Raw genomic sequence first — 13,926 nt, forward strand, 5'->3', positions numbered from 1 at the left:
TTTCTTGTTTGATAAATACTCTGGACATTATATGTGATGCACGCTTTTCTGATAATTTTTTTTTCATGCTCTAGACTTATTTTAAAAATAAATATCAGTTTCCTCTTTTTCAAATTCAAATTCTACTGTGTTATGTACACATTTCTAAAACTTTGTGTCTGTCACACCCCATTTTGACCCCCTTATAATCAACTTGGAGTATAACTGAGAAGGAAAATATAAATATGTCCCTTCTTACTGACACCTATTATGAACTACTTCCATCAAAATTTGATGAGTAAAATGTAATATATTTAAACTCTCATAATATGTCAAGCTTTATACTTAACAACTGGAAGCATGTAATATACCTCAATTAAACTTTAAATATAATGCACGTCTCAAAAGAAATACAAAGCCTTACTAAAACTTTTTTTTTAATAAATTCTATTAACATACCCAAAAAGCCTATGTACAACCTCCACTTAGACTTTTATATACACCTAAAACATATGTAAACCAAAAAGAACAATCACTCCTTTTCGCCTAATGCCCTGCTAGCACCTTCCCCTTTCCTGCAGTACAAATACTGCTAATGAGCTAGGGCTCAATGAAATACACAAGCAATGTATTAGAAATAAAAATAACATTTATTTTGACAATTAATTTAAAACACATTGAAATTATATGTTGATCATAAAAAATACATAACATCACTTTCTATCTTATTTAATATTCAATACCATTATACAAATCATATGATGGCTATAGATTTTTACACCCTTCCAGCTTTCTAATTCAAGGTTGGGTCTGAATTCCCAACTTTTAGAATTGAAACTACTTTCTCATTCAAGGTTGTGTCCGAAATTCCAACTTTTAGAATTTAGAGAGTATAAGCTTACCTTATCAAGTCTTTCGTCTTTACCTGTGCGGCTCTATCCCTCATATATGACTTATTTTATTTTTCTACTCTCTTCCATTTTCATGTCCATAATCAAAATCATACAGTACTAATGTAATTACTACTACTTAGTGACTCAACAATTCATATATATGAATAAAGTGAAATAAATTAAAATAATACTATCATAAACATAACAAATATGAATTTGCAAATGCATAAAATTTTACTATTTTCTATTCATCGTTTTGGTATCTCACCTCACTAGAAAATGATTCTCTTAGATCCTGTTTTCTTTTCCTCTTGTACACCACCTCTATCAAACTTCTCCTCATCCAATCTACTCCTTCACTTAGCTATCTTCCCCCTTTCCTTAGTTATCTACTAATTTCAGCATTCCTTCAATTTTTTTCTTACTGATTTCAACCAACCAGAACCGACGGAAATATGAATTTAGCAAGCATCCTTTAGCAACTTAATTTCAACACTATAGATTTTAGCACTTGATAATTCTCAGCAATGAATATGCTAGCAAATATTGATTTAAGAAATGTAAATTTTTGTAATACTACAACCTTTAATTAAATTTTCTGTCTTACCTACACCTTAATTTTCTATCTTATTATTTTCTCCCCAGCAGCTAAAAGGTGTGCACTTAGCCATAGCTTGTAGCTCCCTCTCTTTGGATAGCTCACGAAATGCTTCAAACTCTTGGCATGTTTTAGAATCCAAGGCCAGCGAATCGGGTTGTGAAGAATAAATGGCTTAAGTCATTATATTAGCCAGGCATTCCACTACAGTTATAATATTATAATTCCTATTTGCACTAAACATATCTCAGTCACAGGATTCCCACTCACATTCATCCTCCAATGCATGTAACTTTTAGTGGAAAGGCTACTGAAACATTAATAAGAAAAATGATGTAATTATTAATTGATTACTTATTAATTAGTTAAATACTCAAAATTCAAGGTAGAATTAAATGAAAATAAATTAACATTTATAGAAAATTTATACTTACATTTATTTGGAATATTTTGAGTATTATAGTGTCAATAATGTCAACCTTGCTCCAAAGTTTTAATGGTCAAGCTACTTGAAAGTGAGCTTAATGAATCATTCAATTAAAGCTAGTCGCTCAAGGCCAAGTGCTTGGAGTATAATAGCAACAATTTTGATTTTAGTATTTAAGAAATTTGCCACTTTCAGCACCTTAAAGTGGTTGGTGAGGAAAATGATAACGATCCAATCAAGATTTTTTGATTCCATCATCCCATGTTATTATGGTCCTGATGCACTTGATTAGCTGAGATGGTAACCCAACTTGACCGAATAATTCTTTTCATAAGCCATGGGCTGTCTTCCAAGGGGACCACCTTGTAGACCTAGGGTTGTTTGTTTAAGGGAATAATCTTGAAGTCGACCTTAGCTTGCAAAGGACTTTATACCCGATCAAGTGCACTCTATAATTCACCACACATGGATTTGGCTCTATTGGGAAACCTATGGGCTCTAACTATAACCATAATTTAATGATATCATTTTGTAGTAAAACCATACAAACAACCCAAGTCATAAGTGCTATTTAATGGCATCACTTAGTGATTAAACCATCCGATTAGAGGACATATGCCACCTCTTTATTGGTGAGAGATCTTTAGACAGTGATCATAACGATGCACTTCATATGACATTGGTTCTTTGTGAGCCGAGGTCAATCTTAAGACCCTTTACAAACTATTGTGAAAAATGGATGTTTATATTTTATCTTTTAGGGTGATATATTTGCTTGAATATTTTTTATTTATAATTAATTTTTAGATTTTTATATGTTTATATGGATTTGAGCCCTATAATACTTTGGGATTTAGGGGCATTTTTATAATAAATAATATCCACTTCAAATGAGAATTTATGTAAACGTGGTGATCATTAGTGTTCAAGTCTAACTAACACTAATCTTTAGGACAAGCAAGATCAAACTTTGAGAGTTTGAGTACAACCTTTAAAAAGAGGATTGAATTTTTTAAAATATTTGCAAGTCTTTCAAGAAATTTGCACACTTCCCAGAGCAAGGCAAATTTGAATTTATTTAAGTTTAGCCCACGCAACATGGTGACTTTAAGATTTGAAAGTTAGCAGATTTATCAAAGAACATAAGATAATTTAATTTTAGCAATTTAATTTTCCTTTAAAATAATGTGCACATCTCCCGACGCACTAACACAATTTTAATGCACTTGCATGACTTTCCACACACTGCATGAATTTCAATGCACCTATATAATGCAATTACACATTTTAAGATGTATTTATATAATGCGTTGCATGCATTTCAATAGATTTGCATATTTTTTTAGTGTATTCACACAATGCACTTGCACATATTTCAATGCATTTGAACGTTGTCCAATACGCTTGCATAACTTTGTGTGCACTTACATGACTTTCGGTGACTCGAATAATGCACTTGTACGCCTTTTAATGTATTTTCCTATTGAATTTAAAAGGACAAGCATATATTTCAAGGCACTTGCATGATTTTTGAGATATTGCATTAGATTTAAACTGCCTTGAGATGTGTGCTTCTAATTTAAAAAAACAATATTCAAATTTGATCTTTTGTATAGATATTTTGTCGTTGGGATGCATGCAAAGTTATCATTTTGAGCTTTTAATGACTGTCTTTTGTCTGCTTGCATGTTTGTTTTGCATATTTGATTACATTTAGCACAATCTATGTTATTGTTGTGCATTTAAAATAGTGCACTTTTCTTAATTTTGATTTGCTATTTGTTGAATTTTGAGTGTTTAGTTAGAAGTTGCCCGTAGACAAGTTGTTTTATCCATTAAAATCCCTTGTAAGTTCTTGTTCTATTATATTCTAATTTTTTTCTTTAAGTACAATCTAAGTGTACATTGAAGATCCTATTCATATTCATTGACGAACTATTAATTCCCTTAAAAATTATGTTTATGTTCATTTCTAGTCTTGTAAGGCAGTAATCATTGCATTTGAAAGTCCCAACTTATTAATTTATTTTCATTTTTGCAATTGTAATTTCCATTCTTTTTCATTTTTGTGTCACAATTATGTCCTAAAATTCATTTTAATTATGTTTTTTTTTTGGGGCCGTTTAACTGAAAATTTAGGCAACCACCAATGTTTCCCTCAATTAGAAGGCATTTACGAGACGTTTAAGCCAACCCACTGTGTCAACAAATGCATGGATGGTCGATGTCCCATGACATTAAAATTTTCAAACCCATAATACCAAGTAAGGCATGCATAAGATACCTACACAAGAAACTTCGCAAGATAGAATATTTTCCCCGCGATGCTAAGAATTGCATTTTTTATGAGCGTCATAAGCGTATCATTTATTTGTTGCGTCATAAGCGTCACATACTAGTTTCTCCTGCAATGTAAACAAAAACACGCACAAGTTCCGTTCATGATGCCAAATACCTTGCAATCAGGATTTTAGAATTTTTTTAAGAGTTGCATTTTTTATGCTCGACATCAATGAGTATGCAAGCCTAAAAATTTGCGTTGAAAGAACTCACACGTACATTTTTTTTTCTCATTTTTCCCCTCTTTTTTGTATTCTCTATATTAAAGAGAGGAGAGTTTAGAGAAAAAAAACTAGAAAGAAAAAGAGGGTAGAGAGACGAAGAGAGCTTGGATGAGCACAAGAGAACTAGCAATGGGAAGTTAGAGTTGATGTGGTTAGCCGAGTTGGTTGCCAATGATGTGAAGAAATGAGAATTGGTTTTGGGTTATGAAGGAGAAAATGAGAGAAGGGGTTGATGAGTTTGAGAAATCTATCAATATCAACTGAGCATGTAGATGAAGATGAGTAGGTTTGGTGAGAAAATTAGACCAGATCTATAGATTGCTAGTAGCTGGAGTTGCATTTAGCTGAGGAAAGAACAGGGCAGGAGAGATAGGGCTAATGTGGTGAGGCGAGAAGTTCACTTCAAGCTTTTTAGGTTAGGGTGGTTTGGAGTGGGGTCCGACAGTTTTGAAAAGCGGAAGAAGGTGCCAAGTAGCTAACAAGAGAGAGTTTGAGGTTATTCAACAGATGGACAAGCAAAGAGAGCAGGCAAGGGGCAGCATACTGCGTGCGATGCTGGGAGGAGAGTGGGGCCAACAGTGGTTTTGCACGGTGCTATTTGAGGAGTTTGGAGAGGTGCTTGGATTGCAACAGGTCTATAAAGCATCAGCATCCAGTAGGAGAATAGGTTGCGGCTGAGTTTTAAGCTATTTGGCCAGCAATTGAGTGTGAAACGTCGAGGGAGATAAGGCTATCTCCTTTTGTGAAGTTTATTTGGGACATGAAGCACGCAAAGCAATTTTTTTAAGGAGATTATGGCTTATTTGTTGTTGTGGTGGCATTTGGGGCTTGCAACTGTTTTTGACTTTGTACAGTGACTGTTTCTTTCTTTTATCAGGTGAGGAGCTATAGGAGAATGGGTATGCAATGGAGGAGATATGCTTCTAGAAGAATAAAAGATGGTGTGTTATTGTATGATGGGCCGTTGAGGGTTGGTTCTTGTGGGCTCCGAAAATTCAATGATACGCCCCGGCCTCTCCGCGCCATCTCTTTTTCTTTGTTAGTTATGATGACGGCGGAGAGTTTTAAGGAGCATAGGTTCCATGTGAATTTTCAGAAGGTAGATTGGGTTTTAGATAAGACACTACCCAGAGATTTCGCCCTCATTTTATGAGGACTTTATGATCCGTGTTCTAGTTTCTTATAAGCACAAGCCCCTATAGTTAATTACCCATCTTGATAACAAGAGAGAACTTTCGATTAAGGTTAGTCGTTAAAGAGGTCGCATAGGTAGTAAACCCAGCGTATAATAGTAACGATTTTAGGGTTGAATTTGATTTTATGATTTGGAATTTATCACCATGAACTTAAAACTGGTGGTAGGGGGAATGAGGACAAGCCCGATCAAGATCCCATGGTTCCGCCATCCCGAACTATCATGATCTCTGGTCTACTTAGTCAGAGGAGGTAGTCGACCCAACTTGACAGAAGGCACCTTGTCAGCAGTCATGATTTGCTTCGTCTAAGAATACCTTGTAGACCTGGGGTGGATGTTTATTTAAGGGGATATATATGAATCCACCTTAGCTGACAGAGGGCTTTATGTCTATGGAATATACCCTATGATTTATTACTTAAGGGTTTGAAGCCTTTAGGAAACATACGGACTTTGATCGTCATCGTAATATAATGGTGTCATTTTGCGACAAAACCACCAGATCAGATGGCACGTGCCATGTTCATGCTGGCAAGAGACTATTTGAGGATGAATCATAGTGATACACCTGACACGACATTCGCTCTTTATAAGCTAAGGTTAATTTCAAATTTATCACTCCGAAAAAAGGTTGCGGGAGGTGTATGGTTTTAGTTTCAAATCTTTAAGTGATATATTTCATTTTAGGGATTTCGACTTTTGTTGGTTTTGAGGTTTGACCCCTCCGATTGAGATTTTTGATCAACACAACCATTATCGGGGTGACGTTAAAGTCACTTTTATTTTTGTAGGAATTTGGGAGGCATTTCATGATTCAAGTCAGGTCGACTCCTGTCCTTTCAAGGAGGAGGGTGAGACTTGAGTATTTGGCTCACACAACATTCTCGAATGTTACATTTACGAATCATATACGACGATCAAAGCACATGCATGCGATATTTAGTTTGCAAATAGATTGTAATATTAGTGAGCATTTGACCCCGCGCAGCATTCGCGGACATTTGTATTTGTAATTTTAATACATTAGTCAAAGCACATGCAAAGGTATTATTTTCAAATGTATTTTCAGTATTCATAAGGATACAACATTCTACCCGCTTGTATAAATGTTGCAGATCCGGTGGCATAAATTTTTTTTTTTTAACTTCAGTTCTTGTATATATAAGATGATATTGTTTAGTTCACTTTGACTCCTTCGAGTGTCATTTGGAACAGCTTGTAGAGGGTATTTTCTCAATCGGCACAAGGAGATTGTGCTCGTGTTCGTAGGAGAATTATCTTGCTCGCTTCAAGTTCCCCTATTCTCTCTTGTAGGCGGACTGATTTGTTCAATACAAAGTCCTTGTCCATGCTTGTCGGCTAATTGTTGTGGGCACTACGAATTCTTTGTTCCTACTCACATGTGAATTGTAGTATGCCTTGTTCAGTTCTACAAAGACCTTGAGAGATGCTAAGTCTTGATACATGTCCATCTATAAAAAGAATACCTAAGCCGATCTCTATATAGCAAAGGGTTTCCAAATAATTTTCATAAGGGAGCTTGGAGAAGTTCTTTGTTGCAGGACATCAAATGACAATTAATTGTCAAATGTTATGTTGTATGGTCTTATTTTACATAGAGCCCTAATTTTGCTTAATTGCTATTGGATGATATTACTCATGGATAGTCTGCAATGTAGTCATTCCCAAACTTTACAAAGATCATCATTACCAAAATACATGAGATTTCCAATTTCGTTAGCAAAAGTCATTATATTCATCTTAAACCAAAAAGATTCCTTCAGGGACTCTTAAGAAGCAAATTTCAATAATGATGTGTTTACAATGACTTGACAAGTTTGATATCCAAATCAAATTGTTAACTTCATCTTGTGTTCATTGTAACTACTCTAAACATCTACAATGAGCTTCCAACAGTTGTTATGGTTCCCTTGACATTAAATTTGTGGCATCATTGACACTTATGCTATGCTATCACAATTATACCCCTTTATTTTTATATCAAAACCTAAGTCTCATCTTAAAGCCATATTATATGGGAAGATGATGTAGAACAAAAAAGGAGGCTTTGCTAGGGATGATGGACAACTCCAAGTGTCTCACAAAATCTGAAAATTTCCTTCAGGTTTTTATTCAAAACCTGAGCCTCTCCAAAAACTGAAAGAAAGTCTGACTTCTTTGCTCAAAACCTGAGAAGAATCTCAGATTTTCTCTTGGTAGGAGAGAGGTTGCAAGCTCCAAAACTCCTGGAATCCCTGGACAGCAACTGCTTTTTTTTTTTTACTTTAGAAAGGTTTGTATGACAAGGCGTACAACAGAAATTGCTGGACAGCAATTTGCTGTGGTAAATACATCAATTATTAGGCTTCTAATTGCTGAAGATTGACTGGTGTTCAGCTGGGAAGGCAGCAGGGATGAAGCCTTGAATGTCTGGGATTTGTATTTGGCGGTGTGTTAAATGAATTTCAGGATTTGAATGAAAATGGGGGGAAATTAATTTGAAGATTGATTTCAAATTAAGATGTCATTAATGTCTTAATTGGGGAATTGATGGGAGGAACACCAATTAGGAAAGATTTCAAATTTGAAATTTGAAATACCAAATTGTCATGAATTTTCCCTTTTGATTTTGCCAACCCAAATTGGAAAGAGGCATGGTCAAGGGAGAATGAGGGGTGAGGGGGCCGGCGGGTTGGGAAAAGGTGGCCGGCGGGATGGTGAAGAGGTGGCCGGTGGCTTGGGTGATTTTAGTGGAGCTTGGTGTGTGGAGGAAGTTGAGGGAAATTTGGTGGAGTTGGATGTGACGAAGAAGAATAAGGAGGGTGGTGAGTGAAGACGAAAATACAAAGAGAAAAATGAAAAGATAACGAAAAAGAATAAAACCACAAACCCGGCCGTCTCCAAGGTTGGTGGGTGATAAGATTTCCCTCTCCAAGGGATCTCAAATCACGAGCCCGGACCCATCCTGCGACTGGTGACAACTTCGATTCCTTCCCATAGGAATCTCACTCTCGTCCTCTCTTAAGAACACAAGTGTGGAACATAAAATTTTTATATTCATTCATCATCCTATTACAATAGCTAAAGGCCATATATATAGGCCATAACATGAGAAAATAAAAAATTACAAAATTGCCCCTTGGGCTACAACACTCAAATAAATTAACCTAGGGGTAAAACAGGAAATAACATAAAATAGAAACTAAAATGCATAAAATAATTCATAAATGACAACTTAAATTGGAGCCGTCGATTTACGACGCCTCCTGTGATAGATGCGCCAGATCTTCTGGCCGATGTCCGCATCAGAAGACTATCCATACGATCACTTAGGGAATTCCAAATGTACCTTATCAATTGAAAGGATAATCATCATTCGTTATTTTGCACATTGAATTATAAATTTAATCTTTAATCTATATTCTTTTATTCAGCATAGTGTATTGTATGTTGTGTTGAATGACTTGATGATATTTAATACACTAGATAATTTTGATTGGTGAATTACATGATTTAAATTTGACTTTAAATATATATCATTCAATCACCATTATTTAAAGAAATCATTTTTAATTTAATCATGTGAGGATTTTTTTGTTTGTTCAAAATTTCAGCAGCCTCCTCACGCCCCCTCCCGGTGAGGGGAGGTAGGGAGATCACTTGCCCTTTCAAATCCACCCAGTCGGAAAGCTAGTCAATGGCCGAGGGCTTCGAGACGTTGTCGGGTCTCATAATTGATCTTCGGAGGTCCTTGTTGAACGCGATGTGTCAATTAACATATTTGATTTTATTTAAAAAAATATTTTAAATCCCTCAACAATCCGGCAACCTTCCGGCGCCCCCTCCCCTCACGGGGAGATTGAGGAGGGCACTTGCCCTTTCAATCCACCCAGTCAGAAAGATAGTCAACGGCCGAGGGCTTCGGGATGTCGACGGGTCCCAGAATCGCGTTCTGAAGTTCCAATTGACAATTGTCGATTATTGTCGGTTATTGGTTGTCGATGGTGATTGTCGATTGTCGATAATTGGTTGTCGATGATTGGTTTGAAAAATCTCTCGTCTCTTTTATATATATATATATATATATACACACACACACACACATAGCAGAGATAGAGTGAGGAAGAGCTAGACATGGCGGCTAGGGCACGATCGCGCGAAGGGCATCTCAACGACGTCTTCAGTGTCGGACGCAAAAGTCGGTTTGGCAGCAGAGCCGGCAGGACGGAGGTAGCGATTAGTCGGAGTTGGAGGAGGGTTAGACGGGCTTCGGCAAGTGCAGAGGGACAAAGGTCGGCGTGTGCACGTGGTTGGCAGTGGGTCAGAAGTTTGGAGTCGAGTCGTTGAACAGAAGCGGTGGAGAAGGCCGGCAGGATGATCGCTGGAGTCGGAGGCGCATAAGGACGACCGAGAGACATAATGGTAAGTTTCCCTAATTTCCTACGGTTCTGAGAGCGTAAGCCTCTGAATGGTTCGTTAGAGGGATTTAGATATCGTGAGGAGTGGTTTGAGTGAACGTGGGGTCGACGGCTTGGTGGTTGAGTCGTGGGGGTCGGTCAACAGTTATGGTCAATAGTTCTGATTGGAATGTTGCTATGGCGCAAAATGGCCATGAAGGAGAATAAGGAGTCCATAAGAGATGTGACTGAGATCACGCGAAGCGGGAGATATGAGGTAGAATAGGATAAAAATAATTATTGTTTATTATTTATTATTTTCTTATATCAACTTCCATCATTTTCATGGCATAGCAATTTGGCGATGCACGAGGCCTTTTATAAAGGTTTTTAAAATCAGACCGGTCGAACCGGAAGGAGGAGGGGTTAGAGGTTTGATGGTTCGCCCGAGGTCGAACCGAATGACGTAATAAATATTTATTATATTTAAATATTATAATAATGACACAACTATTTATAAATATATAGCAAAAAATGAAGAAAATTATAATACTTTTACTTATCTAATAGAGAAATGTTAGTCAAATAAATTCAAACATTTAAATCTAAAGGATATAAACTATATTACCATAGATAATACTAAACCCAATAGTTTCTAAAAGCAGAATCACATCTATTTTCGCTCCAAAAACATAACAGATCTGTAAGATCAAACAAGTTTCATATATGAATCAAATATAATAGCATTTGGTAATAATTAAGCATGTAAAAATTTATGATTTAAGACTACATGGAAGGAAGGTACAGTGGAAGATAGTTGCGAACAGAGGATTTAATATTTTAATTTATTATGCTTCCACAATGTGCTGCACATTGTTCATGCTTTGGAGATTTATCCAAGTTTATCTTAAAAACCAACTAATTGACTTTGCTCAAGCTTATACATGTGCTTATCCTTATGCAGGAAACAAAGAACCTAAAATAGATCAAGATGCTCCTTCAACTAGCCATGTACACATTTTTTATTTTTCTTCTTCAAATAAGGGGCTTTATCAGAAATGAGAAAACTTAGTAGTAAATCACTAAATCGTCAATGAAAGTCAAAAGCAATGTAAATCAAAGGGAACACGAATAATGAAAGTTGAAAGCAATTTTTTGATTTCATGTAAAAAAAAAAGTCGAAAGCAAGGAAGTTGTTTTTCGAAAAAGAAAAAGAAGAAAAACTCAAAAACTCCTTCAGATTCTGAAACAAACCAGAATCATTCAATGTTTGACCTTGGCTTCGTGAACGATCAGGCACACCGAGGAGACGATGTTGTCTTCTTGCTTCGTGACCGAGCAGAACGAAAAACGGAGAGTCAGAGACGGTGTTGGTTTCGGCGCTCTGCATGCCGTCGTGGAAGAAGATAGGTCGCGAATGAGGTTTTTTTTTCCTTCTGGCCTCTTGCTTCGCGACCGAGCAGCTTCCCGTCATGAAATGAGGGTTTTTTTCCTATTTACCGCATAAGCTTCCCGTCGTGAAATCTCGGCAGTTCGATTTGGCTAATCGGCACAGCAGCCGAACCGACCGGTTATCAAAAACCGGAACCGGTTTTCCGGTTCGGCGGTCGGACTGCCGGTTCGAGCGGTTCGACGCTGGTTTCCAGCGAAACAGGTTTTATCTTGGACCGGAACCGGGTGGCCGGCCGGTTCGCGGTTCAACCGGTTGAACAGGCCGGTCCGGTCCGGTTTTCAAAGCCTTGCCTTTTATTGGTATCTTTTATGTTATGAATGCACTGACATAATTTATTTTGCAAAATAAGCAATATTGTAGCACTTTTGCATGACATCATGTTCGTCATTTGTTGCCTTTATTGTATTTGACCAAATTGATCATGGGGTCTCTCTCTAGTAATTTGATGCGTTGAACACATCAATGTAATCCACATTGTGGAACATAAGAAGTTTGAGTGATTTCTACATATGCAGTGTATCTTGAAATAATATTGTGAAAAATTACGTTTGCATCTGCCATCTTCGTCGCATTCAATCGATTTGAATTTTTGGATAGATATAGAGATCAACATCAATGTATAGTGTTTTTTACTCAAATGCCACGACGAACATTCAAATATATAAAAAACAAAAATCCGATGCATGAAGCATAAAAGTATCTATATTACATGTAATATTCAAGATTAATAGTTGATATAAATATTTTTATATGAGTGACCATAGTCGTTACAATGCATTGCTAGCATAGAATCTACAAGAAAAAAATCATGCAAAATAGCATTTGACATACCGCAGCATCGTCATAAATGTGTATGCTAGACAAGCTTTTTCCCTCAAGCACGATGCCACCTAAGGAAAGAAAACGTTTCTTCATAGTCTCCAATAATTTTGCTGGTCTGCAACCAAAGTTCTAAAATATATGAAAAACAATCCCACCATAAGCAATTTTTAACTGTTGTACAAAAGTACATGCAAACTTTAATTAGTAGCATAATCTTACCAAAATGAAAACCCAGAATTCAAATTGTTCATACAAATGTATTTAAACGGCTCATGCCATAATCTATAAAAGTAGCATAAATACCTTCAACGAAATAAATGGCAATGCAACGACACAAATGTAAAATGCTATAATAATATGCTGCTAACGTGCCAAATGAAAAATCATACCTCATAGCATTATCACTAGGAATCTAGAAGGGCCTTTCAAAGCCCATAGCTTACATTATTTGACAATTAATTTGACATCTTCTCTCGTCACATATTTCTAATGTATTTTTAGCGAATTAAATAATAATTTAAATTGTACATAGGTTACATTGACAAGTCATCACACTCACCACATAGACCATTGACAGGCATATAAGATTTAATTCTTTGTGATCTAGAATTCATTCAGGGGCTGTTTGGTTGCCTGAAAAAGAAATGCAGTGTAAAGCAATGTAAAGTAAATGTAGTGTATTCTGAATACTTTGCACCGGTTTGGTTGTCTGCAAAATAAACGCAGGAGAACTGTTTCTCTTGTTTGGTTAGGTAGATCCAGAGTAACGTAAAATCAGTTTTTTTGTAATAATTTGAAAGAAATTATGGAAACTCATGCATTCATCTATTAGTATACCTTTTTAGCACAATTTTCTTATTGCTAAATAGTTTTTGAACTTATTCTTATTTCTTGTTTGACTAAGATTTTGTTTGAGACAATTTTCTTATTGCTTTCTAAAAGACCTTTTTAGCACAAATAATTCTTGAACTTTAAATTTTTATATTATAAACCTACTTTCTAAAGCAGGGAAAAAACAAAGTGCGCGTCTAAGAAATCGTTCCAAGAACATTAGAAGAAACATTACTGGAAATGCCAGAAACTTGCTTTTTTGTGGAATTTTTAACCTAAGATTTTTGACTTTGTCCTTTGACAATTGCTTTCTGCTTAGCCAATCCAATTTAGAGGAATCTTTCTGAGGCTGCAACAAAAGTTTTTCACCAGCTGTATGAAAAACTTCCTCTACAAATCAAAACAAAACTTAAAGAAAAGAAAAGAAAAGACAACAGCAAGAAGAGGGAAAAAGCTCATATTCTCTTCACATTCATGCCCTCTCATTGGAGAGTAGTGCTTCTCTCCTCTCTCCGTCTTTCTCTGTCTCTCTCATCACAGCTACTAAGGATGGTTCGACACTCCACTTCGTTATCTACGGCAATCATATTCTCATCGGCGACGTTGATAGCGATAGCCGGTGAGGCTGCGCAGTGGTGCATAGCTCGGACTAACTCGAGCTCAGCGGCGCTTCAATGGCTTTGGATTATGCATGCGGTGCCGGTGCGACGAATTGTCTTCCCATACAGCCAAATGGGCTCTGCTACCTCTCCAACTCCCTCAAGGCG

The 13,926-nt window shown here is 36.4% G+C and overlaps 1 protein-coding gene across 1 annotated transcript in view; it reads right to left on the reverse strand.

The window, feature by feature from the left end:
• The window catches only part of LOC110092428, a 46,326-nt gene that overhangs the window by 23,104 nt on the left and 9,296 nt on the right, over positions 1 to 13,926 (reverse strand). The window contains exon 7 of the mRNA XM_020816971.2: positions 12,338 to 12,443. Within this exon, the coding sequence (XP_020672630.1) occupies positions 12,338 to 12,443 (106 nt within the window). The remainder of the gene's footprint in view (positions 1 to 12,337; positions 12,444 to 13,926) is intronic.

The sequence above is a fragment of the Dendrobium catenatum genome, unplaced genomic scaffold (assembly GCF_001605985.2).
Source record: "Dendrobium catenatum unplaced genomic scaffold, ASM160598v2 fragScaff_scaffold_29, whole genome shotgun sequence".
Taxonomy (NCBI): Eukaryota; Viridiplantae; Streptophyta; class Magnoliopsida; order Asparagales; family Orchidaceae; genus Dendrobium; species Dendrobium catenatum.